The sequence below is a fragment of the Miniopterus schreibersii genome (assembly GCF_964146895.1).
Source record: "Miniopterus schreibersii genome assembly, chromosome: 1".
Classification (NCBI taxonomy): Eukaryota; Metazoa; Chordata; class Mammalia; order Chiroptera; family Miniopteridae; genus Miniopterus; species Miniopterus schreibersii.
The window spans coordinates 143,168,472-143,195,975 of record NC_138101.1 but is presented as its reverse complement, the minus strand read 5'-3'; the positions used below and the strand labels follow the sequence as shown (position 1 = coordinate 143,195,975).

Genomic DNA, 27,504 nt, shown 5'->3' with positions numbered 1-27,504 from the left:
GGTTAAAGAAGCCTTGACCTAGGACAACCTCCTGTGTTTCTGAAATTCAGAGACAGTAGTTAATGACAGAATTGGGACTAAAACCCAAGTCCCCTAGATACCAAGTCTAGGTCAGCGCTCCTTCCACTGTGTCACTCTGACCCTGTCCAGGACCGTACAGTTCAGTGGTAGTGATGAGCACCAACATCAAATTTAGTTTTCATTCATACTACTTCTCTGAATCCCAATTCTATATATCCATCTTCATATTCGATCTCTCCATTTGGATGCTTTACAGGGGTCTCAATCTTACTACATCCAAAATTGAACTTTAAAAAAAATATATGTCTTGCCCGGCTGGGCGTGGCTCAGCGGTTGAGCGTCAACCTGGGATCCAGGCAATCAGGGTTCGATTCCCGGTCAGGGCACATGCCCAGGTTGCGGGCTTGATCAATGACTCTCTCATCATTGATGTTTCTATCTCTCTCTCTCCCTCTCCTTTCCTCTCTCTGAAATCAGTAAAGATATATTTTAAAAAATAATAATAATTAAAAAAATAATAATAAAAAAATATATGTCTTTATTGATTTCAGAGAGAGGAAGGGAGAGGGAGAGAGAGAGATAGAAACATCAGTGATGCGAGTCATTGATTTGCTGCCTCCTGCACGCCCCCAACTGGGGACTGAGCCAGCAACCGGGGCATGTGCCCTCATTAGGAATTGAACGGCAATCTGGATCATAGGCTGATGCTCAACTGCCGAGCACGCCGGCCGGGCCAAAATTGAACTCTTGAACATCTCTTTCTAAACCTGTTCCTTCCTTGTACTTATCTGTCTCAGTACATGGCACCACTATCCATCCACTCAAGCTAGGAACCTGGAATCATTCTTGATACCTCCCTATCCTCTTAGTCCTGCCATCTAGTCCATCACTATGTCTTAATGAGTCAACCTCCCAAATAATTCTCAAACCTGTTCACTTATCTCCATCTCCACCCCTACTCTGTACAAACCCCCATCAACTTCCACTGAACTGTTAGAGTAGCCTGTCAACTTGTCTCCCTGCTTCCAATCTATTCTGATCTGTGGCACTCCTCCAATCCATTCTCCTCACAGGAAATGGAATGATTTTGGTACTCCCTTAAAACCCTATTGCACTTTTAATAAAATACTCAATAGAATTTCTTACCCTCCATACATGCTGTTCCCTCTGCCAGAAATGTTCTCTCTCCCCTTCTGTTAGCCTGGATTACTTTTCCTTTTCCTTCAGAACTCAGCTTCAATGGCACTTCCTCAGAGAGTCCTTGCCTATTATTCTTTCATAGCAACTCATCCTCTGCTTTTCTAGCACTTGTTTCATTTTACAGCTATTAATTCATTTGTGTGTTTATTTGTGTCATGCCTTATTCCCCTCTATACTCAGCTGTAAGGAGCATATCTGGTCCATTTATTTCTGTAGCAGCCCCTTACCTGATGATTGGCACAGAGTAGGCTCTGTAAATTTTCTTGATCTCATTGTAACCCATTCCTTGTTTAGTAACATGTTTTTTAGCCTTTGTGACTTTGTGTGTTTTTCAGGTTTTTTCTTGTGATTGATTTCTAGTTTCATACCATTATGGTCAGAGAAGATGCTTAATATGATTTCAGTCTTCTTAAATTTATTGAGACTTGTTTTGTGTCCTAACATGTGGTCTGTGCGAAAAAATTTTTCATGTGCACTTGAAAAGAATGTATATTCTGCTGCTTTTGGGTGAAATGCTCTGAAGATATCAATTAAATTCATCTGATCTAGTGTGTCATTTAAGGCCACTCTTTCCTTGTTGATTATCAGCCTTGAAAATCTATCCATTGATATCAATGTGGTGTTAAAATCCCCAACAATGACTCTATTACTGTCAATCTCTCCCTTTATGTCCATCAAGATTTGCTTTACATATTTAGGTGCTCCTATGTTGGGTGCATAAATGTTTACAAGGGTTATATCCTCTGGTTAAGTTACTCCCTTTATCATTATGTAGTGTCCTTCTTTGTCTTTCACTATAGCTTTTGTTTTAAAGTCTATTTTTTCATATATAAGCATTGCTACCCCAGTTTTTTTCTCTTTCCATTGCATGAAGTGTCTTTTTCCATGCCTTTTCCTTTAGTTTGTATGTATTTTTGGTTCTGAGGTGGGTTTCTTATAGACAGTATATCTATATCTATATCTATCTATCTATCTATCTATCTATCTATCTATCTATCTATCTATCTATCTATCTATGGGTCTTCTTTTCTTATCCATTCAGTTACCCTATGTCTTTTGATTGGAGGATTTAAACCATTTACATTTAAAGTGATTATTGATAGATACATATTTATTGCCATTTTAATCTTTTAGCTATGTTCCTCTGTTTTTGTTTGTTTTTCTTCTTAAAGTTGGCCTTTTAAGATGTCTTATAATACTGGTTTGGTGGTAACAAACTCCTTTAGATTTTTCTTGTCTTGGAAACTCTTTATTTCTCCTTCAATTTTAAATGATAGCCGTGCTGGATAAAGTAGTCTTGGTTGTAGGTTTTTGCTTTTCATCACTTTGAATATTTCATACCAATCCCTTCTGGCCTGAAATGTTTCATTTAGAAATCAGCTGTCAGTCTTATGGGAGCTCCCTTGTAGGTAACTAACTGTCTTTTGCTTGCTGCTTTTAAGATTCTCTCTTTGTCCTTTTTTTTTTTTTAAATTTTATTATTGTTTAAAATATTACAGATGTCCCTTTTTCTCCCCAATGACCCGTTCCACCCCATTCCTTCCCCCTCCCCAGTCCCTCTCCCCACCATTGTCCATGTCCTTGGGTTGTATATATATATACACATAAATTCTTTGGTTACTCTCTCCCCTTCCACCCACCCGCCCTCCTCCCTCCCTCTGTCATTCATGAGTCTCATCTATGCTTCCATGTCATTGAATCTATTCTGTTCATCAGTTTATTAAGTTCTTTAGATTCCTCGTATAAGCGAGATCATGTGATATTTGTCTTTCGCTGCCTGGCTTATTTCACTTAGCATAATATTCTCCAGGCCCATCCATACTGTCCCAAAGGGTATGAGATTCTTCTTCTTTACAGCTGTGTAGTATTCCATGGTGTAAATGGCCCACATTTTTATCCACTCATCTGCTGATGGGCACTTGGGCTGTTTCCAGATCTTAGCTATTGTAAACTGTGCTGCTATGAACATCAGGGTACATATATCCTTTCTGATGAATGTTTCAGGATTCTTAGGATACATTCCTAGGAGTGGAATCACTGGGTCAAACGGCAGCTTCATTTTTAATTTTTTGAGGAAACTCCATACTGTTTTCCATAGTGGTTGCACCAGTCTGCATTCCCACTAGCAGTGTACTAGGTTTCCCCTTTCTCTACACCCTCGCCAGCACATGTCGTTTGTTGATTTGTGATGGCAGCCATTCTGACAGGTGTGAAGTGATACCTCGTTGTGGTTTTAACCTTTGCCATTTTAATTTTGATGCATGTGGGTGTGGGCCTCTTTGGGTTCATCTTGTTTGGGACTCTTTGTGCTTTCTGGACTTGTGTGTCTTTTTCCTTCGCCAGGTTAGGGAAGTTTTCAGTTATGATTACTTAATCATATTAAGTATTTCAGTTAATAACCTTCAAATAGGTTCTTAATCCCTTGCTCTCTCTCTCTCTCCTCCTTCTGTTACCCCTGTGATGCAAATGTTGTTATGCTTCATGTTGTCACAAAGGTCCCTTAAACTATGCTCATTTTTAAAATTCTTCTTTCCTTTGGCCTCCCTGATTGGGTGTTTTGTGCTACCTTGTCTTCCAAATAGCTGATTCAGTCCTCTGCTTTGTCCAACCCACTGTTTATTCCTTCCAGTATATTCTTAATTTCAGATATTGTATTCTTCATTTCTTACTGTTCCTTTTTTATGCTGTTGTAGTTCTAAGTTTCTTGTAGTTCTCACTAAGTTTCTTGAGCATCCTTATAACCTTTTTTTTTTTGGAACTCTATATTTGATAATTTGCTTGCCTCCATTTCATTTAGCTCTTTTTTTCTGGAGATTTCTCCTGTTCTTCCATTTGGGGCATGTTTCTTTGTCTCCCCATTTTGGCTGCCTGTTTCTGTTTGTTTCTATGTATTAGGAAGATCTGCTATCACTCCCAGTCTTGGTAGAGGTGTCCTGTGGGACCCAGTGGCACTGTCTTCTTGATCACCTGATCTGGATGCTCTGTGAATGTCCCTTGTGTGGGTTATGTGGGCCCTCCTGTTATAATTGAAACTTGGTTGCTATTAGCCCATTTATGCGTGGGGTCAACCCTCAGACCAGCTGGCTGACTGACTGTGAGGATCAACCCCGACCTCTACAGGTGCCAGCCATGTGAAGTAGAATTTGCCTCGGCAAGGTCTGGTGCCTGCCAAGATCTCCCTTTGTAAATGCCACTTGTGAAGCTAATTGGATCCTGCTCTGATGTTGTCTGAAGCTGGCCTCTGGGTGTGTTGGTTTGGGGGCCTCTTGGGAGGAACTCTGGTAGATAGGCAGGTATCTTTGACAATGAACACTCATGGTGGAGGTGAATATGATTTTGATATCTTTGCAGAGGAGATGTAACAGAGAAGGCTCTAAGAGGAGGCTATTTTGAAGACTATATTGCTAGGTATTCAACATAAATTTTCAGGTATAATAAATCTTGGTCCCTTGTTGTATAAATATAATCAAGAATTCTGCAGTTAGCCCAGCTGGTGTGGCTCAGTGATTGAGCATTGACCCATGCACCAAGAAGTCTCCAGTTTGATTCCCGGTCAAGGCACATGCCCAGGTTGTGGGCTGGATCCCCAGTGGGGGACATGTAGGAGGCAGCCGATCGATATTTAGGTTTCTCTCTCATCAGTGTTTCTATTTCTCTCTCCCTCTCCCGTCCTCTGAAATCAATAAAAACATATTTAAAAAAAAGAATTTTGCAGATAGATTTTCTTCTAAAGTCAAATAATTAAAATCCTTGTTACTGACAATCTCTCTGCTGGAAGTCCCCACCCTAATTTTTTTTAAAAAAATATATCTTTATTGATTTCAGAGAGAGGAAAGGAGAGGGGGAGAGAGATAGAAACATCAATGATGAGAGAGTCATTGATTGAGCCCGCAACCCGGGCATGTGCCCTGACTGGGAATCAAACCCCGATCACCTGGATCCCAGGTCAACGCTCAACTGCTGAGCCACGCCCGGCCGGGTCCCACCCTGATTCTTGAAATCAGCATGCTGTGTGCCCAGTCCCAGGGCAGGCACACACACACACACTTTATTAAATCACACTTTGTAGTGTTCCCCCTGCTACCTTTTGTTTTGTTTTTTCCTTTCTCCATGAGTATTTTAGAGGAGGGTAGAAACATTTCCCACAAACACCATTTGATTCCAAAAACTTTTAAGTGACTACCATGTGCCCATCCCACAGCCTGGTGCTAGGGATACAAATGTGAAGAGAGCAGTCCCTGTAGGGTTACCCCAGCTTGTGTGTTTCCAGTTTCCCTGTCTCTTGCTCCTGTGGCTCATCATTTTGAAATGCAGAGGTTAAAGTTGATAATTCTAGAAGATGATATTTTTTAACCAGATGATGATTTCCTAGAGAAGGTCACTGGCGTAGAAAATAACAGTGCTTATAACTAATCCTAACAAGTAAGACCAAGAATTGTTGCTTTTTACATCAACTGTATGTTGAGAATGGATAGAAATCATAAGCAATGTTGGCAATTGTAAATGTGTCTTTATAATAGCCATTGTACTTACCACCAGTGATAGTTAAGAAAGTAGACTTTGGCCCTAGCCAGTTTGGCTCAATGGTTAGAGCATCGGCCCATGGATTGATGGGTCCTGGGTTTGATTCTGGCCAAGGGCACGTACCTCTGTTGCAGGCTCAATCCCCAGCCCCAGTCAGTGCATGAGCGGGAGGCAACCAATTGATGTATCTCTCTCACACTGATGCTTCTCTCTCTCTCTCTCTCTCTCGCTCGCTCGCTCTCGCTCTCGCTCTCCCCCCCCCCTTCTACTCTCTCTGGAAAGCAATGGAAAAAAATATCCTCAGGTGAGGATTAAAATAAATAAATAAATAAGAAGAAGAAAGTAGACTTTGGAGTCAGACTGCTTGGATATTGGTCCCATAAATTACCTAGTTTGTGACCTTGAGGAAATATATATATATATATTTTCCACAGAATAAGCAGCTTTTATTGCAGTATTACAAAACACTTTCTATTTTGTCAATATTTTACAACACACTTAGCTTCAGGGGTTGGGAAGGAGAAAGTTGGAAACTAAAGGGGGAAATTTCAATGGACATTACTAAGAGAAAAACTGTCCCAGCCCTTCCACCCAAATAAAATTCCAAATGTCACTTAATTTCACTACCCAAGAAGAGTCCACGAAGAATGAAGCAGGCAAAACTCTGGCAGTTTCAGTGCGGGTCATGTCAGCGACAAAGGAATATTCAGAACAGTCATCAGTGTGGTCAGTTCTGCTGGTCATTTCTGTAGTCATTTCTTCCTTCCATTTTGCCTCCATAGCAATCTTGGTCTTTTCCATAGCTGCCACCACTCCTGTCTCCTCCATAGCCACTTCAGTCTCCACCATAGCCTCCTCAGTTCCCTCCATAGCCTCCTCAGTCTCCTCTATAGCCACATCCTCTGTCCCCACCATAATCACTTCTGTCTCCACCATAGCCACCCCCACTTCTCTCTCTACCATAGCTGTGTCCATCTCCACCTCTCTAGCCCTTCCCTCCACCATAGCCTCTTCCCCAGAAATCTCCTGAGGGATGAGAGTCCTGGACTGAGCTCATTGCACTGATTGTAGGAATTCCTTTAAGCAGAGTTCATGTTTCCGTGTGACGGATTAGGGCAAACCCATTCCCCTTGAAAGCTTCTATAGCCTCTATATCCTCCACGACCTTGCCACCCACCTCCACTCCTACCTTCTCTCATAAATTCTGGTCTTCTGGTGGCAAAGGACATTTTAATGATGTTGCCATGGAATTCCTTCCCATCAAACCAGTCAGTGGCTGCCTTAGCTGAAGGAGCATTATCAAATAACCCTGTTGCCTCCACTTTTGGCTTCCCTGTGCCCTTGTCTGTACAGATTTATCATCCATTCAGGTCTTCTTGTTTGTCTTTTTTTGTTTATTTGTCTTGATAATTCCTATTCATTTAAACAACTCTCCTACTTGATCTGTAGACACACGCTCCCCACAATTGTGTCGTTATCTGAAGTATCAGATTCTGAATCAGCATCTTGTTTGGGCCTATAATCCCTGTGGTTGAACATCCAGGAGATTGAGGTTCAATTCCTGGTCAGGGCTCATGTCCGGGTTGCAGGCTCGATCCCCAGTAGGGGGGGTGCAGGAGGCAGCCAGTCAATGACTCTTTCATCATTGATATTTCTATCTCTCCCCCTCTCCCTTCCTCTCTCTCTGGAATCAATAAAGACTTTTTTTTTAAGCCACTTGATCCTGTCATAGGACCTCTTTCATCCCTGTCATATCTCCCATGCCCTCTGCCTCCTCCCTGTGACCCACCATATCCTCTGTTATCTTCTCCATACCTACTCACATCACAACAGTCATCTTGTGTGGTGGCTGTAATTTTTCCTTTGTGCATGGTAAGACTGCTTGTTTTGATTGTAGGAATCATGCTACTGATCATAATTAGACTGTTGAGCAAATATTTAACCTCTGTGTGCCTTGGCTTTCCCACCTGCAAAATGGGAATGTTGGCAGTTTCTCCTTGTCAACGTTGTTGTGAAGCTCGGTCCAGATAAAGAGTACAGGGCCTGGTACAGAATATGTGCCTACTACAAGTTAGCTCTTGCTGTTATTGTTCTACCTTCCTTACACTGTGAGTGCTAAAGTCAAATACAGGCTGCCCACATCTCATATCTGAGGTTGCCTTTTACCTCTCACCCCTCTCACTCATTCCAGTCCTGATAGATCAGTGCTGACTCACCCAACACTACACCAGTGATTCTCAACTGAGGCAGATGTCAGGGTAGAGAGGAGGTGGGGAATCAGATAGAATAACATTGAGGACCAGCAGAGTTCACTGTTCAGTTCAAATCTATAAATGAATGGAGTATATCACTGTGGACAAGTACCATGTGGGACTTGTAGAGTTGAATAAGGCATCATGTCTGCTTTCAGACAGTTCACACAGTATAGTAAGCAGTGAATTCTGAGGTAGAGTGCAGGAGGTTCAATGGAAGTGCATAAGGAAAATGTAGGAATAAAGAGGAAGACATGATTCATATGATTGGCAGGATCAGGGAAGATAGCCTTCAGGAGGTGTTTTTGTGCAAGGCCCTTGAGGGGAGAAAAGAATATATCACAGCGGGGTTAAAAGGGATCTTCATGGTCCTCTACTCTCTTCATTTTATGGACATGAGGATGGAGGTCCAGAGAGATTATGGAACTTGCCAGAGGTCACCCAGTGAGTGAGCATCAAGCTAGACTGGAGCCCCAGTTTAATATTCTCTCCACTCCTCTGCAGCTGACACATGAATTTCTCTCCTGTCTATAGCCACCTTGCCTTTCATTTGAAGCCCTTCAAAGGCTTCAAATTCATTGTATTTTGGCAGGTATTACTTGGTGAAGCTAGGTGCATGAATGCATTTTGATTAACTTTTTGAAGATTGAAATTTTAAGTGTATTTAGCAGGAAAACTACCAGGAAAAGTTAATATTGACATTTGGGTGTGTGTGTGTGTTATATTTTATTACTGCTTTAAGGAAAAGGCTATTTACCTGTATGCTAGCTAATACCTTTCTTTAAGCCAGGTATTTCTGTTATACTTTAGAATGTAATCCACTGACATTGCTTTTTACAGATTTAAGAAGAGTTTAGTTTTTGAGGATAGACACAGGTTTGAAGGAGCAGCTTGAGCATGAAGATGTAGAAGTAAAAGCTCTTGGCATAACAAGGAATGGGGCATTGCTTAGGATTCATTAAGGATGTTGCAGGAGATGAATCTGAAAAATGTGGTGTCTTTGGACCTCTAGGCCCTAGGGTGGTTGGACTTGATTCTATGGACATCTAGGGGCCATTTCTGCATTTGAGGTATAACTGACTTGGTTCACTGTCAACGGGAGCCTCTTACCAGGCCAGGCACTAAGCCCTTGAGGCTGGGCACCGAGCCTGGTTTCACTTGATGATGGTCATTTGTTCACCAAGGGCCTGACCAGCACTGGGCAGGACCAGGGGCCAGGCCTCTAAGTCTTCTCAATATCTCTCTCATGGTTACCTCACTCCTAGGTTTGGTTGTCTGGCTGAAGCTCTGGGTTTTTTGGTGTGTTTTTAAAAAATATATCTTTACTGATTTCAGAGAAAGGAAGGGAGAGGGAAAGAGAGAGTTGAAGCATCAATAATGAGAGTTATTGATTGGCTGCCTCCTGCAGGCCCCCGACTGGGGATCAAGCTGCAACCCAGGGATGTGCCCTGACTGGGAATTGAACTGTGATCTCCTGAATCCTAGGTCGATGCTCAACCGCTGAGCCACGCCCGGCCAGGCAGCTCTGGGTTTTTGAAGTTATTTGGTTGCCTGTTAAATCAAATGTAATGATTCATTTGTGTTTATAAGCTCTTCAAGATAATACTTCACATTTATAAGACACCAAATTGCTTTCACATAAATTATTTCATTTGATGTGATCTTCAAAACTAGCATGTGAGGTAGGCAAGGACATTAGCTCCTATTTATAGATGAGAAGATGAAGAATTAAATTGATTTGCAGAGCATAGGGTGGCTAGTAAATGCAGAGCACCTGTCCAAACCTGAATTTTCTACTCTCTCAAGGCTTTTTACATGACCCATACTTCAGGAGCAGTTAAAGCAATAAGAGACAGGTCTTTGGGCCCCAGAGAATCTCGGGACTCCAACTGTGACACAAATAGAGCTTTGACTGAGTAAAGCTGCCCAACCTGGCTGAACCCAACAGGTATTGAGCCGGTGTGGAAAGTTTGAAGCAGTGTGTGAAAATTTGTGTTAAAACTACTGCAGCAGAGTTTCCACTTCAACTGAGGCAGTATTCAAAATATTCTCCATTTGCATAGCCGCTTCCCTATTTTTGCTGTTTCTGAGTACTGTTATTTAGTTAATATTGTTTTTCTTTAAGTCGGCTCACTTCTTTTTACTAATATAAATTTGTTTATAAAGGAAACCAGTGCATTAAGGGAAAAAAGAAATGAATGAGATGTAGGAAGTACCAGGGCCGAGAGAGAAGGAGTTGTACACCCTGGGAGAGGGCAGAGAATGGGCAGAAAGTGGCTTTGGGGCTGGGGACCCAGGTTTCCAGGAGTTGAGGGTGACAGCAGGCAGTGGGGAGAGGTGAGGGACAGCCAGACCCAAGGTATCTGACAGACCCTGGGGAGTGAGAATCTCCAACCTGAGATAAGAAGATGGGCAAGGATTTTGGAGTCTGAGCCTGATATAGAGATTCTCTTAGAGTGAGGGTGGCAGGGTGGAGGCAGGACCTGAGAGAAGGGGGCATCTGAGGAGGAGGGAGAAGAGGGAGAAGAGGGGAGGAGAAAGAGGATGGCGGTAGACTGGCCTCCAGGTGAATTGCTGAGTTGGGGAAGTGAGCTGAGGAGGGCAGGGCAGGGGTTGAGGCCCAGGAGGGAGTGCTGAGAGGGCTAAAGGAAGGGGAAACCCAGAGATAAGAGCCCGGGAGAATGGGAGGAGCTGAAGAGTGACCTCAGAGATGGGCTGAGGATCTAGTTCCCAAAGGATACATAGGTGCCACATTTGGGGAGAAGTGAGCCAGGCGTTGTACGTCGTCCCAGTTGGTTCAGGCTGCACAGGTCACTACCCTGAGTCTGGACCATGGGCATGGTTAGCAGCCTGAGAGAGATGTTGGTGTGAGGTCCAGGTTCCCCCAGAATCATCATGGTACCACCAGCAGGCCCACATTTTGGGAGTGTTGAGCTGAGGGTGCTCATCTGGGGGTTGGCTGGCACCCTGCTTGCACTGAGGTTTAGGAGCAGTCCATAGTTTCTGTAGTGACCAGGCATTTAGAAATTTCTCTGTAGTGCTGTCGCAGTGTGGGCCACAAGCTGTAAGGAATGAAAGTAATCAATCTTTTAGGAGAGTGGACTTCTAGATAAGTGTCCAGAGCTCTGTGGTTTACTTCCTGCCTGTGACATCAGGCAGTCACATAACCTCTAGTGTTCCTGGGGAAATGTCTGCCTCCCCCAGGCTTCAGGAGAAATTACTGCTGGGCAGTGATTACTGACTGTTCCCATTCCTGGAACCTAGCTTTTCTAGCTGACTCACTGAGGTGGTTTGTTCATTCAATACCTGTGGTCACAATGAGCGGCCTCCCTGTGTGTCCTCCACATCTGCGTCCTATTTATGAGCCTCTATATCTGAGTCCCATTTATGAGTCTGGCCTTTGAAAACTGGGCCTACTTGTACCACTTATTTACCTGGCTCCAAGTTTCATTATAAGAAAGGACTGTAGCCTTTTAAAAAATAGTGATCTCTTCTCTGTAGGACACCTTTCTTTTAAGTTAATTATGACTGTTTTTATGTTTATTGGACCCCTTAGTGCCTTGTCTTTTTGAGTAAATCAGGAGTTCATTCCCCTCAAGAGGTGAAACTGGAGGCTGGTGGATTGTCACAGGCCTTGCTCTGTGCCTTGTGCAAAGCCCATTGGCGATGACAGGAGACCCAGCTCCCCATCCCCTCTCCTGCTCTGGGCTCAGGTTGCTGCAAGTGGTGGAACCAGTTATGAAGACTCCAGGAAGGGCTGGGTGGCTGTTAATTTTTGACTCATTCTTTATGATGTGAGCTCTGGGGAGATGACATTTAGTTCCTACTGTGGTTCTCCTGGCCGTCTGCTATAGTGATTTCTTCCCTTTTCCAGACTTGATTTCTCAAGAGGAGGTGTTAGGTAGAAGGGGAAATTGTGAAATAGTGGTAAGGTCTCCTAGGGTCGGGACAGCACCTACTTCCTTCTACTCCTCAGTGGGCCTGAACTAATTGACATAGTTGAGGCTTTCTGATTGTGTTTTGGTTGAGAACTAATGAATGTTTGCCCCTTTCATTCAATAGGTATTTATTGTGTGCCAGCTAAGTGCCAGGTGCTGTTCAGTGCACAATTCTGGGCCCTGGGGATAAGCAAAACTCCTTGCCCCCTAAAGTGTATTCCCTTTATTTATAAGGGGAACCCCCATAATTTCTTATACCTTTATGCTCTCATTTGAGGTACAATTATAACCAAGTTATATGTTTTTCCCGACCATACCAGAAAAGAAACTGCAGATTCCTGGGAAGTGCTGGCATCTTGGCACAGTCTAGTAGAGGCTGACTAGGGAAGAGATAGAAAAACTACAAAAAGAGTAGAATTTAAGATCATCACCACCTAAGCATAGGAAAAGCCTGACTTTGTCCTCAGTAGCATCTGAATTTGCTGTACAGTTCAGTAGTTTATGTTCTGGATGATGATCCTGCTACATGGAAGAGAGGTTAAACTCAATTATGTTCTAGGACGGAGAAGGGGAGAGGAGTAGGCAGTAACATTTTAGAAAGACAGCAGGAGAAAGACCACACTTCTGCAAACTGGAGTTTAAGTCCTCATAGAGCTTATATTCATCTGAGATCTTTGTCGTTCTGGGACTGGGCCTTGGAGACAGCCTGGTCCTCTGAAAAACCTTGGACTGGGCAGGAGGCGTTGGGTGGGAGGTCTCAGCTGTCACGGAGCTCCTCTCTGTGAAGTCTCAGGAAATGCAAATAAATGTTTCCATGTGTTAAGAAGACTCGAGGATTTAGGGGAAACCTAGAGGTAAAGAAGGAAACGGCAAGTGTTAAGACAATGCAATAGCCTTCTTTTGGCAACTTCCTGTGGCTGCTTCTACCCTGCCTAAGCGATCCCAGCACCTGCAAACTCAGTTTCATAGACAAGCCGCTAAATCTCAATGCCTGGAATAAGCAGCCCTATCTTTATCCTACATCATTCCACATCGGCTCCCTCTATTTCTTTGTTCTTCTGAAAGTTCCTCTTCCCAACTTTATCAGAATTAAGAAAAATATTGTTGCATCCTTTTGCCCTGAATCTAGCTTCTTGAGCTGCTCATAAGGTAGGCTTATTTCATAATAAACAATATTGACACTGGAAGCTTTTTCAAAGGCCTGCTGTAGGAGAGTTGTGTTTACATGATGAGAAATTCTTCAGGCAGCAGTCACTCCAGGAGGGCTGGGCAAAGCTGGGAATCCAGTTTGTAACACAAAACACCAAACTCCAAGCCAAACTGGTTCAAAGTCAAAACTGGCCTTCCAGGCTAAAACCCAGGAATGGGCCCCACCTAGAGCAGGCTTAGCAGCTAAAGATAGTAATAACTAGTTAATCAGGACAGACACACTTGACCAGCATACTTAGGCCAGCTGAGTTTTGGTTCACTGTCTCTCTGAAAGATCTCAGGCTACCTACCCATTCCTTCTACCCTTTGAATGAGAGTATTTCAGAGCCCGTGGAGGCTAACCAAGGATTGAATTTATTTTATTTTATTTTATTTTTAAAAAAATATATCTTTATTGATTTCAGGGAGAGGGAGAGAGAGAGAAACATCAATGATGAGAGAGCCGTTGATCGGCTGTCTCTTACACGCCCCCAACTGGGAATGGAGCCCACAACCCTGGCATGTGCCCTGACCAGGAATCGAACCTCGATCTCCTGGATCATAGGTTGATGCTCAACAGCTGAGCCATGCCGGCTGGGCAAGGATTGAATTTTAGAACTGCCCTCCAGCAGACTTGAAAACAGCCCTGTCTGCCTCAGGAATTAAAATTGGGCTGACCTGGGCCCACTGTGGACCCACAGTCCATCCTTGGAATTACTGTCAGATTGGCAACATTCTGGGCTGGGGTTTCAATTTACTCCCTCCCAGGAGTGGATAAGCAAGAGTTTTGGAACTTATATTGAGTGCCTAGTTTTTTGTCAGGTACTTCACATGGATTATTTAACCCTCACAACAGTCCTATGGGTAGAGGATACTTTCCTCACTTTGTAGTTGAAGAACCTAAGGCTGAGTGAGATTCAGTAGTTTGCCCTAGGTCATGCTAGTTGTATATGGAAGATTCAAAATTTGAATATACATCTATCTGTTAGACTCCAGAACCTTCTTTCTTTCAGTGAACCATGTTGCCTCCTAGCTTGGAACAGTAGAAAGGAGCTAAACATTCTTATGGTGTTTTTTCATTGAGACGTAATTGACATATACTATTATATTAGTTTCAGGTGTACAACATGATTTGATATATGTATATACCACAAAATGATCACCACCACAAGTCATTAACATCCATCACTAACATAGTTACAAGTTTTTCTTCTTGTGATGAGAACTTTTAAGATCTACTTTCTTAGCAACTTTCAAATGTACAGTATAGCATTTTTAACTCTAGTCACTGTGCTGTACATTATACCCCTGGGACTTATTTATTTTATAACTAACGGTTTGTACCTTTTGATCCCCTTCACCTATTTTGCCCACCCCCAACCCACCACCTCTGACAGCCACCAGTCTGTGCTTGTGTATCTATGAATTCCAGTTGTTTTTGTTTTATTCTGTTTTGTTTTTTTTTTAGATTCCACATATATGTGAGATCATACGTATCTGTCCTTTTCTGTCTGACTTATTTCACTTAGCATAATGCCCTCACTCTCCATTTATGTTGTCTCATATGGCAAGACTTTAATCCTTTTTATGACTGAATAATATTCCATTGTATGTATATAGCACATTTTCTTTATCCTTTCATCCTCCTATGTTTTGGCTATTGTAAATAATGCTGCAGTGAACATGGGGGTGCAGATATCTTTTTGAGTTAGCATTTTCATTTTTTTCAGATATACACCCAGAAGTAGAATTGCTGGGTCGTATGGTAGTTCTATTTCTAACTTTTTGAGGGAGCTCCATATTGTTTTCCATAGTGGATGCACCAATTTACATTCCCACCAGCAGTGTACAAGGGTTCCATATCCTTGCCAACACTTGTTATTATTTCTTGTCTTTTTGATAGCAGCCATTCTAAGAGGTGTTAAGCGATATCTCATTGTGGTGGTTTTGATTGACATTTCCCTGTTATTTAGTGATGTTGAGCACCTTTTCATGTATCTATTAGCCATCTATATGTCTTCTTTGGAAAAATATCTCTTCAGATTCTCTGCCCATTTTCTAATTAGGTTGTTTGGTTTATTTTGTTATTGAATTGTATGAGTTCTTTATGTATTTTTAATATTAACCTTTATCAGATATATGATTTGCAAATATTTTCTTTCATACTGTAGGCTGATTTCATTTTGTTAGTGGTTTCCTTTGCTGTGCAGAAGTTTTTTAGTTTGATGTAGTCCCACTTGTTTATTTTTGCTTTTGTCCTTTGCTTTTAGTGTCAAATCCAATAAATTATCACCAAGACTAATGTCAAGGAGCTTACCACCTGTTTTCTTCTAGGAATTTATGGTTTCTGGTCCTATGTTCAAGTCTTTAACCCATTTTGAGTTCATTTGTGTGTTTGGTGTAAGAGTTCATTCTTTTGTATATGGCTGTCCAGTTTTCCCAACACTATCAAAGATACTGTCCTTTCCCTATGTATATTTTTGGCTCTTTTGTCATAAATTAATAGACCATGAATTTGTGGGTCTATTTCTGGACTCTCTTTTCTGTTCCATTGATCTGTGTGCCTGTAAACTTTTACTGTTTTGATTATTTCAACTCTGTAATATAGTTTGAATCAGGAAGTGTGATGCCTCCAGTTTTGCTGTTTCTCAAGATTGCTTTGGCTGTTGGAGTCTTTTGTGGTTTCATACAAATTTTAGGATTGCTGCCCTAGCCAATTTTTCTCAGAGGTTAGAGTTTCAACCGGAGGACTGAAGAGTCCCAGGTTCCATTCTAGCCAAGGGCACCTACCTCGGTTGCAGGCTTGACCCATGGCACTAGTCAGGGCGCTTGCGGGAGGCAACCAATCAATGGCTCTCTCTCACATCTATGTCTCTCTCTCTCTCTCTCTCTCTCTCTCTCTCTCTCCCTCCCCCTCTCCCCCTCTCCCTCTCCCTCCCCCCTTCCTCCCTCCCTTCCACTCTTTCTGAAAACCAGTGGAAAAAGTATCCTTAGTTGAGGATTGGAAAAAAAAATTTAGGATTGCATGTTGTGTTTCTGTGAAAAATGCCATTGACATTTTGACGGGTTGCATTGAATCTGTAGATTGCTTCTGGTGTATAGACATTTTAACAATATTAATTCTTCCAATCCATGAGAATGTAATATCTTTCCATTTATCTGTGTTTTATTCAATTTCTTTTATCAGTGTCTTATAGTTTTTAGTATACAGGTCTTTTACCTTCTTGCTTAAATTTATTTTATTTTTAAAAATTTTATCCTCACCTGAGGATATTTTTCCCATTGCTCTTTTAGAGAGATTGGAAGAGGGAGGGGGGGAGAGAGAGAGAGAGGGAAAGAAACATTGATGTGAGAGAGACACATCAATTGGTTGCTTCCTGCACGTGCCCTGACCTGGGCCAGGGATCAAGCCCACAGCCATGCTACCTGCCCTTGACTGGAATTGAACCTGGGACCCTTCAGTCCTTGGGCCGATGCTCTAACCACTGAGCAAAACCAGCTAGGGCTATTCTTTTTTTTAAAAAAAATTATCTTTATTGTTTAAATTTATTCTTGAGTATTTTATTCTTTTTTTTAAAAAAATAAGTTTTTATTGATTCAGAGAGAGGAAGAGAGAGGGAGAGATAGTAACATCAGTGATGAGAGAGAGTCATTGATGGGCTGCCTTCTGCACGCCCCTCACTGGGGATGGGGCTCGCACCCGGGCATGTGCCCTGACCAGAATCGAACCTCGACCTCCTGGGTTATAGTTTGACAACCACATGCTGGCTGGGCAAGTATTTTATTTTTGTTGATGTAGTTGTGGATGGGATTGTTTTCTTAATTTCTCTTTCTGATAGTTTATTATTAGTGTATAGAAATGCAACTGTTTTTTGATAGTGATTTTGTACCTTCAACTTTAGAGTTCATCTATTAGTTCTGATAGTGTTTTGGTGGAGTTGTTAGGGTTATATATATATATATATATATATATATATATATATATGTCATCTGCAAGTAGTGACAGATTTATTTCTTTCTGATTTGTATGCCTTCTATTTCTTTTCTTTTTTTGCCTAATTGCTCTGGCTGGAACTTCCAATACTATGTTGAATAAAACTGAGAGGGAGGGAGGCAGGAGAGGGTAAAGGGGGGATAAATGGTGATGGAGAGAAGAGAAATGACTTGGAGTGGTGAACGCACAATACAGTATACAGATAACGTATTATAGAATTGTACACCTGAAACCTACATAATTTTATTAACCAATGTAACCCCAATAAATTCGGTAAAAAAAGTAACAAAGCCTAAAAAAAAAAGTGGTGAGAGTGAGCATCCTTTTCTTGTTCATGATCTTAGAGGAAAAGCTTTCACTTTTCAGCATTACATGTGTTAGCTGTGGGCTTGTCGTATATGGCCTTTATTATGTTGAGGTACATTCTGCCTATATCCACTTTGTTGAGAGTTTTTATCATAAATGGATGTTGAATTTTGTCAAATGCTTTTCTGCATCTATTGAGATGATCATATGATTTTTATTCTTTATTTTCTTAATGTGGTGTATCACATTGATTTGCAGATGTTGAACCACCCTTGCATCCCTGGAATAAATCCCATTTGATCATGGTGTTTGAGCCTTTTAATGTATTGTTGAAGTCAACAGACATCAGTTGTAGCATCTCTTCTTTTATTTCTGATTTTATTTATTTGACTCCTCTCTCTTTTTTTCTTGGTGAATCTAGCAAAAGATTTGTCTATTTTGTTTATCTTTTCCGAAAACCAGCTTTTAGTTTCATTGATTTTTTTCTATTGCCTTTTAGTCTTTACTTCATTTATTTTTGCTTTAATCTGTATTCTTTCCTTACTTCTACTAACTTTGGGCTTCATTTGTTTTTTCTAGTTCCTTGAGGTGTAAAGTTAAATTGTTTATTTGAGATCATTCTTTTTTTTCCTCTCCATTATTTTTGTTTAAAATATTACAGATGTCCCTTTTTCTCCCCAATGACCCATTCCACCCTGTCCCACCCGCCTCCCCAGTCCCTCTCCACACTATTGTCCGTGTCCTTGGGCTGTGCATATATGCATATAAATTCTTTGGTTACTCTCTCCCCCTCCACCCACGTGCCCTCCTCCATCCCTCTGAGATTCATCAGTCTGATCCATGCTTCTATGTCATTGAACATTCTTGTTTCTTAATATAGGAATTTATTGCTGTAAACCTCCCTCTTATAACTGCTTTAGCTGTATCCCATAAGTTTTGGTATGTTGTGTTTCTACTATTTTCATTTTCCTCAAGGTATTTTTTTAATTCTCTCTGATTTCTGCTTTGACCCATTGGTTGTTCAGCAGTATGTTGTTTAATCTTCACATATTTGTGAATTTTCATGTTCTTCTTGTAATTGATATCTAGTTTCATACCATTGTGGTTGGAAAAGATGCTTGATATGATTTCAGTTTTCTTAAATTTATTAAGGATTCTTTTGTGGTCTAACATATGATTTATCCTGTGCTTTAGAAGAACGTGTATTTTGTTGCTTTGGGTAAAATGTTCTATATATGTCTGTTAAGTCCATCTGATCTAACATGTTGTTTAAAGCCAATGTTTCCTTACTGATTTTCTGTCTGGATGATCCATCCATTGATGAAAGTAGGGTATTAAAGTCCTCTACTATTATTGTATTGCTGTCTATTTTTTCCTTTAGGTCTGTTAATAGTGACTTTATATATTTAGGTGCTCCCATGTCAGGTACATAAATATTTACAAATGTTATATCCTCTTGATGGATTTATTCCTTTTTCATTGTATTATGATCTTTTTTGTCTCTTATAGTCTTCATCTTAAAGTCTGTTTTGTCTGATATTAGTATAGCTACCCCAGATTTCTTTTGGTTTCCATTTGCTTGGAGTATCTTTTTTCATCCTTTCACTTTCAGTCTGTGTGTCCTTACATCTGAAATAAGTCTCTTGTAGGCAGCATATAGATGGGTCTTGTTTTTTTAATCCATTCAACCACTCTATGTCTTTTGATTGGAGAATTTAGTTCTGTTTTTATTTGTTTTTGTTTTTTTAAATATGTCTTTATTGATTTCAGAGAGAGGAAGGGAGAGGGAGAGAGATAGAAACGTCAATGATGAGAGAGTCATTGATCGGCTGTCTCCTGCATGACCACTGCTGGAGATCAAACCCGCAACCCGGGCATGTACCCTGACCAGGAATTGAACCTTGATCTCCTGGATCAAAGGTCAGTGTTCAACTGCTGAGTCATGCGGGCCAGGCCTCATGGCTCTTTTATCTTGCTTTCTTACTGGTCCTTATTGTCCCTCTCTCCTTTCTACTGTCCCTCTTAGATTTACAAAAAAGAACATATAACACTTTAAAAGAGCCCCATGATACAAAAGAAGCCATCTTCCACAAAATTCCCCAACATTAGTAGCGCAGACCAGCTAAACCTGGTTCTAAGGAAGTTCATTCTGAGGGCAGTGTTGCAAGTAAGGCAATAGACACCTCCTTCTCCCTGCCTTTTCCTCTCACGCAGCTCAGGGAGAGGGTGGGAATGGGATCAGAGAGAGAGGTGGGGGGAGATAGGCAGAACAAAACTCAAAGGCTCCTATATGTGCATTATGCTTGTATTAGTTGGAATGATCAAGGAAGAAGGTTTAGAAGGATACCCACGATCCAGTTAACATTGGAGTCTTAAAGAGAGGGCTGGGGAAATGGGGAAAGAACATCAGCTTTTTAGCTTTCTCTTTATACATTTTTGGTATTGTGTCACTTACTGAAAAAAACAAATGAAGTACCCTAAAATCTAAAGAATATATAATAAAGCTCAATTTAAAATAAAAAGGAAATGAAGCCGGGGGCACAATGGAGGAGGCAAAAGAGAGAGAAAGGGAACCATGGCCCATGTGGCTCGGTTGGTTGGGCATCAGCCCAGGCACCAACGGGTTGCTAGTTTAGTTCCCAGTCAGGCCACAGGCCTGGGTTGCAGACTCAGTCCCCGCTAGGGGACGTGCAGGAAGCAGCCAATGGATGTTTTACTCTCTCACTGATGTTTCTTTCTCTCCCTCTCTTTTCCTCTTCCTAAAAATCAATTTAAAAAAAATTTTTTTAAAAGAGAGAAAGGGAGAAAAGACAAGGGGGCTAAAGAATAAAGATGACATTTCAAATGTAAGACTGTATATAAAACTAGCACCTCCCATTCCTTTATCATTTGGTGTATGGTATGATTCTCAACCAACTGAGCCACAGTGGCCAGAGCCATTATCTTCTTTTTTTAAAAAATTGATTTTAGAGAGAGGGAGAGGAAGGGAGAGAGAGAGAGAGAGAGAAATATCGATTTGTTGTTCCACTTATTTATGCATTCATTGATTGATTCTGGGGTATTGAACATGAAACCTTTGCATATCGGATGACACTCTAACCAACTGAGCTACCTGGCCTGGGCCCATTCCCTTAGAATTACTTTTTTTTTTTGGTAGCGAAAACAGAGCAAGATGCTGTTGTTGTTGAATGGTGAAGACCTCTTTTGGGGTAGGGAGTTGAACGGGTGGGCCAAGTAAGCATAGGTGGACGATTGGGAAGGTGGGAGCGCAAGGAGGCATGTCTACACCTTTGCTGCTCAAGACCTATCCTGGGAGTGGTTTCTGAGAGCCAGATGGGTCTGGTTACACTGGCAGGTGAAGGTGTGGTGCTGGTGGTGGCCCAGCAGGTGGCAGCACAGCCCACAGGTCTAGGCAGCCGCTGCCCTTTCTTGGCAACAGATGTGAGTGGAATGAAGCACCTGCCTACAGGCTCTCCCCTGGGGCCTCTGGCAACTTGCCTCTGAAGGTACATAATCAGCACACTTTGGATAGAAGTATTTATTGGTTCTCTCTGAGATGTGGAATTTCTAGGTCGAGAGGCTCCTTCTCTGGTTTGAGCAGCTGGTAGGGTATGCAGGCAGAAGTGAGGGCAGATTCTGGAATTTTGTGCTCTGCCTTCCCTTAAAACAGCCGAGTAGGTATTACTAATATAAGAAATATTACTTTTTCCTTTTTAAATCAGAGATATGCAAAGATAAAAACTAAAAATGAACAATAACCTCCCCACCAAGATAATCTCTGTTGACAATAAAAAAATGATAGTAAGATAAGACTTGTGTAAGGTTTGAAAATTTGAACTACAGAATGGCATAAAATGAGATGTAAATGTTTCCTACCCCTCCATCTTTGTCACTCTTATGGTTCTTCTGATTGCTTTGAGGAAAAAAGAAAACAGAAGCTATGCCCATGCCAGAGTATCTCTATTTTTATTTCATTTTTTTGTTTATTTTACACCCCAAAGTGATCATATTATATAACTGTTCTAAGCCTTCCCCCCTAAATACACTATATCTTAAAGATCCTTCTTCTTTCTTTTTTTTAAATTGAGGAACAACTGACATATAACATTGTATTAGTTTCAGGCATACAACACAATTATTAGATATTTGTATATATCATGAAATGATCACCACAGTAAGTCTAGTTAACATTCGGCACCACATATAGTTACAGAATCTTTTTAAAAAAAATCCTCACCCAAGGATATGTTCTCATTGATTTTCAGAGAAAGAGAGGAAGGGAGAGAGAGAGGGAGAAACATCGATGTGAGAGAGAAACATTGATTGGTTGCCTCCTGTATGCACGCTGACCGGATATCAAACTCGCAGCCTCTGTATGTGCCCTGACTGGGAATCAAACCTGCACTGGATGACGCTCCAAGTAACTGAGCCACCCGGCCAGGGCTGTTTTTTGCCCCCTTGGGATGAGGACTTGAAGATCTTTCTAGTCAGCACATACAGGCTTCCATCTATCATAATGTTTTAAATGGATCTCTCTGTTGATGGAGATTTTGGTTAGTTCCCGTTGGGGCCTAATATAAATAGTGGTGCAGTGGGCATCCTTGTACATTTCTGTTGGCATACTTCTACAATTCTGAATTCCTAGGAATGTGAGTCAAAGGGAAGGTATATATTAAATTTTGATAGCAAAAGTTTCCTTCAGAAAGGTTGCCCCAGTTCACATGCCCATCAAGGGTGTATGAGAGTGCCTGTTTCCAGGTGCCTATAGAGAACCTACCCCTGCCAGGAGCCCTTTGACATGGTGGTGAGATCAGGTGCTGGGCAGAAAGTAGGCCCAGCCCCTCTGCTCCAGGTGATTGTGGGCTCCCTCCACAGCCTTTACGTCCTGCACTGCAAATCTCCTTGGTGGCTGTGAGGTGACTTTCAGTGTGGGAGCCAGCGGCCTCTCTTTTAGGGATGGGGAGCACTTTCTGGATTTCCCTTATCACTTTAGCAAAGTTTTCCTGTTTTTCCTGGGTGAGAGAGTGAATGATCATGTCTTCTGACTCTTCCAGGTGAAGAAGGCATATAGGCAGAAGGCCCTCTCCTGCCACCCAGACAAAAATCCAGATAATCCCAGAGCAGGTGAGACTCTTCTAGGTGTGGGGGGAAGGAGGCCAGGCCACCTGGGCACAGTGTGTTCCCACCTGTGCTCCCATGGGAGTGCTGTGGAATGCTGGTGCACACAGCCCGGCTTCTCGTGTTGGGGGTGTCAGGTCAGTCGCTGATATACTCACCTTTCCTTGCTGGTCTATCATCTGCTGATGTCAGCTTTTCTGCCAGCCCATGGCTTCTTTGAGGTGCTCTTTTGAGGGAGCACACCATCACCAAGGCTAATTTGATTTTTCTCTTCTCTGTTTTTTGATCTTTGTGTTCAGCTGAACTCTTCCACCAGCTTTCTCAGGCCTTGGAGGTACTGACAGACGCTGCAGCCAGGGTAAGCACATGCTTCTCTATCTGAACTGTCCCCATGGTTAAAGACCATTGTGGCACGTTAGCCTCGGTCCTCTGTACTCTGTTGGGTAGCACAGTCCTTGCTGTCCCTGCCTAGAGACCCTCCCAATGGCTCTGGGGCTAGGCAGCAGGACGAGGAAGCTGGCTGGGCCCTATCCTTGTTCTCTGGCTGACTGCTTCCTGTTGTTCCTTTCTCCTGCCAGGCCGCGTATGACAAGGTCAGGAAAGCCAAGAAGCAGGCAGCAGAACGGACCCAGAAACTAGATGAGAGAAGGAAGAAAGTGAAGCTTGGTAGGTGGCATCATGGTGCTGTGTGGCCTGCCGTTTCCCTGGGCCGTTTTCATGCAGCAACCTTACCTTTCTTCCTGGAGCTTCATTCAGTTCCAGCAACTCAAAGCCTCTTGGTGCAGCTCTGGGAAGAACCCTGTTCTTAGGGGTGGATCCTAAAGGACACTCTCAGAAAAAATAACAATGACTAGATTTACTATTAGCTAAGCACTGTAACAAATGCTTCATTGTCTCTTTTAATTATCACAGTGCTTAAAGGAGGTGGGTATTACTAAGTCCATTTTTTGTAGACAAAGAAGCTAACGCACCACAAGGATGAGAATTTCTGGAGCCGTGATTTAAATTCACCCGGTGCGAGTAGACCCATGTTCTTGTTCACCATTCCATCCGGGGCCTTGTTACTCATCCTTTCAGTCATCATTTCTGCACAGAGCTTTCGCTCTGCAAAGTCTCCTCAGAAGGATCCATTGAAGTCCAGGCGTTCTTTTTTTTTTTTTTAACAGCTTTATTGAGCTATATTTTTTTGTATTATAATAGCCACCCATTTCAAGTGTACAGTCCAGTGATTTTTAGTAAATTTATCACATGGTGTAACTATGACTATAAATCAGTTTCATCAATAAGATTGGTCCAGATGTTCTTCACTCGATGTTCTCCCCACCTTCTTGTCTGTTTGATACCCATATATTTAGTATGTACATATGCCATCCCAGTGCATCCATCTCTATCAAAAACAAACAAAAAACCCTGGAGATTGTAGGTAAATAAAGTGCACAGAAAAGAAAGCATTGAGTTCTAAGCCTGAGAGAGGGGTTTGTCACAGCAACTGGCCTGGAACAGGGCCACAAGCAAGTTTCCCTTGGAAGGTGGGAAAGGCTCCATGACCTGGGGTGATGTCCTCACACAGAATCTGCCATACCCGTAGGATTCACGATAGTCAGGTTCGCAGTGAGGCTTGGTTAATGTGAGTTGAGAGGAGGTGAAGGAGACAGTGACAACCTGAGCTCAGTGGTGGGAAACTCATCAAAGCCAGGGCAAGATCACAGGTCAGGCTGTGGTGCGAAACCACAGGAACAGAGGCCAACAGCTCCACCCACTGGCATCCCTGACACATGGCCCTGGGTTGCTGACATAAGCACCCAGCCACACCCTGTTCACTGATCAGACAGCCAGCTTGGTCAATTTGAGCTGATTTAACTTTTCCAGACCCTGGCCACTCAGCTGGACCCTGTACTGTGCTGTGACTTTTTCTCAATGAAAATTAATTTGGGAGCACATGGGCATGGAGGAAGAGGCAGAGTCACCATACGGTTTCATTCTGTGTGAGGCTGGGGAAGCAGCCAGAGCTGGGGGTGCTGAGGCCATGTAGAAACTGCTTAGACCAGCCATTGGGTCATTCAACCCTTGTGCCTAGACCTAGAGGCCCGGGAGCGGCAGGCTCAGGCCCAGGGCAGTGAGGAGGAGGAGGAGAGCCGGAGCACCAGGACACTAGAGCAGGAGGTGAGTATCTGGGCATGAGGGCCTGAGGCCACCTCCAGGAGGTGGGGGAGGGTGCACTGTGGTGGCTATGGTGGCTGGGGAGGTCATGCCTTTCCCACCTTCTTCTGTGGGATCTGGGTAATCTGTCCCACCCGCAGGTTGCTGAGCCCTAGCTTACAGGTGGAACCTCCCAGGGACCTTTACAAAGGGAGCCAACCTGGAATTGGATCTGCACAGAATTGTCACCTCCCAACCCCCCGCTCTGCAGATCGAACGCCTTCGAGAAGAGGGTTCCCGGCAGCTGGAGAAACAGCAGAGGCTGATCCAGGAGCAGATACGCCAGGAACGGGAACAGAGGTTGAGAGGTGAGAGTTCATCACCTCCACCCGCCTCCCACTCTGAGGCAGCTCTCTGTGGAGTCGCTGTGGAGATTTCTACCTGCTGGAATCCAGGGGGCACCCCACTCAGACACATGTCACCTGTCCCTTCCTACCAGCTCTCTGGGGCCTATTTGCTTTTCTCTCTGCCCTCGGTCTCCTAGCCTGATATGTCTTAGTCCTAAGTAGGGCTGGCTCTATTTTGGAGCAGGTCACCAGGAGAAAGGCTCTGGGATACTTTGTTTTAGTAGAACTGTGTGGTCTGTACCTCTTCACTCTGCCCCCAGAAGGTGTTCACAGCCCTGTGTTGGCAGAGTGCTCACCATGGCCTTCAGCAGGCAGCTGGGCAGATGGCCCCTGGGGTAGCAGCTTCTGGGGGTGGGGTGGAATTGCCTCTACCCTCCTCACTAGGCTCCTGAGCAGGGGCAGCTATTGCCCTTGGTCAGAAGTGACATTTTCTAGGTCCTTCTGGGCCTGGGCTGTATCTCCTTTGGGAGAACTTCTCTCTGTCATACTCTATCTTGCTAATTTCCCCAAATTTTCTAGGAAAGGCAGAAAATCCCGAAGGCAAAGGAACTCCCAAGCTAAAGGTGAGCCCTGTGGGGATCCATGGGTCACCTCACACTACCTCCTCTCAGCAAGATCAGATACTTTCTGTGGCTAAAGGGGTTATGGTGGGGACACTGGATCTCTGGGATCCAGCACCACTGCCCAGTCCTTCCATCCTCCCACTGCCCGGGAACCGGGTAACCTCTCAGAGCTTGCCATGGAAGGCTGCTCTTAGCCCCGACTGACAGGCAGCACTCCCGAGAGGCCCTCAAAAAGAGCATCTCACAGGGCTGAGAGCATGGCTGCGGTGAGCAGGCCTCCCTTCTTGTCCATCTTCAAGGGGGACACAGATTACTAGTGGAGGGTGTCTGTTCAGACTGTAAAGCTCAGGTGTAGGGTCTGGTGCCGTTCAGGCGAAGGTTGGTCTTCAGTGGTGATGCCTGCTGCTGTCTTTTCAGCTAAGATGGAAGTGCAAGGAGGATGGGTCAAAAGGCGGCTACTCCAGAGATGTCCTCCTACAGCTTTTTCAAAAGGTCTGCCCTGCTGACTTCCCTCTTTCCCATCGACTCAGTCCAAACCCCAGATCTCTGTGCCTAAACCTCCCTCACCACTGCTCCCTGCCTTTTTCTCTGTTCATGGATCGTAGGACAGCTTAGCTTCTTCCCAGGCCACAGTCCTCCTCTCTCTTGTGTTGCCCTGTGTCCCCTCCAGTCTGTCTCACCCTCACTGCCCAGGTCTGCCCTCGCCATCCTTAGAAGCAGAGGGGTTGGCTGAGTGTGTGGGGGGAGAGGAGGTGGGCATCTGGCATGAAGACCTTATCCCCTTCACCATCTTTAGTCATTGCAGCAGCTTTGCGACTCTGCCAGTCCAAGTCCCAGTCCTTTGCCCAACTCTCCTTTCTCTCCTGCATTCCTGGAAAAAATCCTTTCCTTCCTACCTCTGTTCTCCCCTCTCTGGGAACCCAGCAACAAGAAGTTATCCCCCAACTGAACATGCCCCAGTGGGCCTTGGGGCAGCCCAGGCTTGTCTCTGGCATGAGCTGGGCCTTCCTTGTCTTCACAGTATGGAGAGGTGCTCAACCTGGTGCTTTCCAGTAAGAAGGCAGGCACTGCCGTGGTGGAGTTTGCAACTGTCAAGGCTGCGGTGAGTGCTGCGTGAGCCTTTGGGGGAGCTACTGCCACCCCTGCCATTCCAGGGTAGGAACTCAATTCTGTGGATACCCTGAGGTTAGGTATCCACACTCTTGGGATATCTGGGCCAGCTCAGAGCCAAGGTTCCCCATAGGTCCCCAACTCCGGGAGTACAGGCTCAGTGAATGAAGAGATGGGCTAGAGAATGCTCTGGGATAAAGGAGAGCACAGACCAACTGCATTTCCTGCTGCCTGGCTCCACAACCTCCACTCTTCTGTGGGAGCTGGCATGTCTCTAGGTTGGGGCCCCACCCTGCCTTTCCCCTTCTCCAGCCACCCAGTCAGAGGCTTATACCCCCACTTGCCCATGAGGAGGGTCAAAGCTTCAGCACACCATCATGGAAGGTTGCTCAGCTTTGCTTGGAGGGTGAGCTTGCTGGTTCTGGTATTTTCAGGGGGTAGAGAGAGCCACTCCTAGCTGATTCTCAGAGTGATGGGACTAACTGGAGGCTGTGTTTGGTAGGAACTGGCTGTCCAAAATGAAGTGGGCCTGGTCGATAACCCTCTGAAGATTTCCTGGTTGGAGGGATGTCCCCAGGGCAAGGACGGCCCTGACCGCCCAGGACTGTCACAGGTAAGGAGCCAGCCCTCTCACAGGTGGGCATGCTCAGGGTTTGAGGAACCTTTTCTTGTTCGGGCTCTTCTCAGGGCTCTTTCCTCGGAAATCCAGGTCATCCCGATGGAGTGAAATTGGCAGGTCCGCAA

At 43.7% G+C, this 27,504-nt stretch overlaps 1 protein-coding gene and 1 pseudogene across 2 annotated transcripts in view; one reads left to right on the top strand and one right to left on the bottom strand.

Annotated features, from left to right (window-relative positions):
* The window catches only part of DNAJC17 (DnaJ heat shock protein family (Hsp40) member C17), a 37,844-nt gene that overhangs the window by 4,910 nt on the left and 5,430 nt on the right, over positions 1-27,504 (top strand). Inside the window, exons 2-10 of the mRNA XM_081127936.1 lie at positions 22,478-22,547; positions 22,841-22,899; positions 23,120-23,207; positions 24,619-24,704; positions 24,952-25,048; positions 25,607-25,650; positions 26,068-26,142; positions 26,672-26,752; positions 27,263-27,373. Coding sequence (XP_080984062.1) covers positions 22,478-22,547; positions 22,841-22,899; positions 23,120-23,207; positions 24,619-24,704; positions 24,952-25,048; positions 25,607-25,650; positions 26,068-26,142; positions 26,672-26,752; positions 27,263-27,373 — 711 coding nt within the window. The remainder of the gene's footprint in view (positions 1-22,477; positions 22,548-22,840; positions 22,900-23,119; positions 23,208-24,618; positions 24,705-24,951; positions 25,049-25,606; positions 25,651-26,067; positions 26,143-26,671; positions 26,753-27,262; positions 27,374-27,504) is intronic.
* LOC308564467 (TATA-binding protein-associated factor 2N pseudogene) lies at positions 6,702-7,892 on the bottom strand (annotated as a pseudogene). The gene is made up of 3 exons: positions 7,851-7,892; positions 7,447-7,668; positions 6,702-7,297 (listed from the first exon to the last, which is right to left on the bottom strand). The product of its transcript is annotated as a TATA-binding protein-associated factor 2N pseudogene (transcript).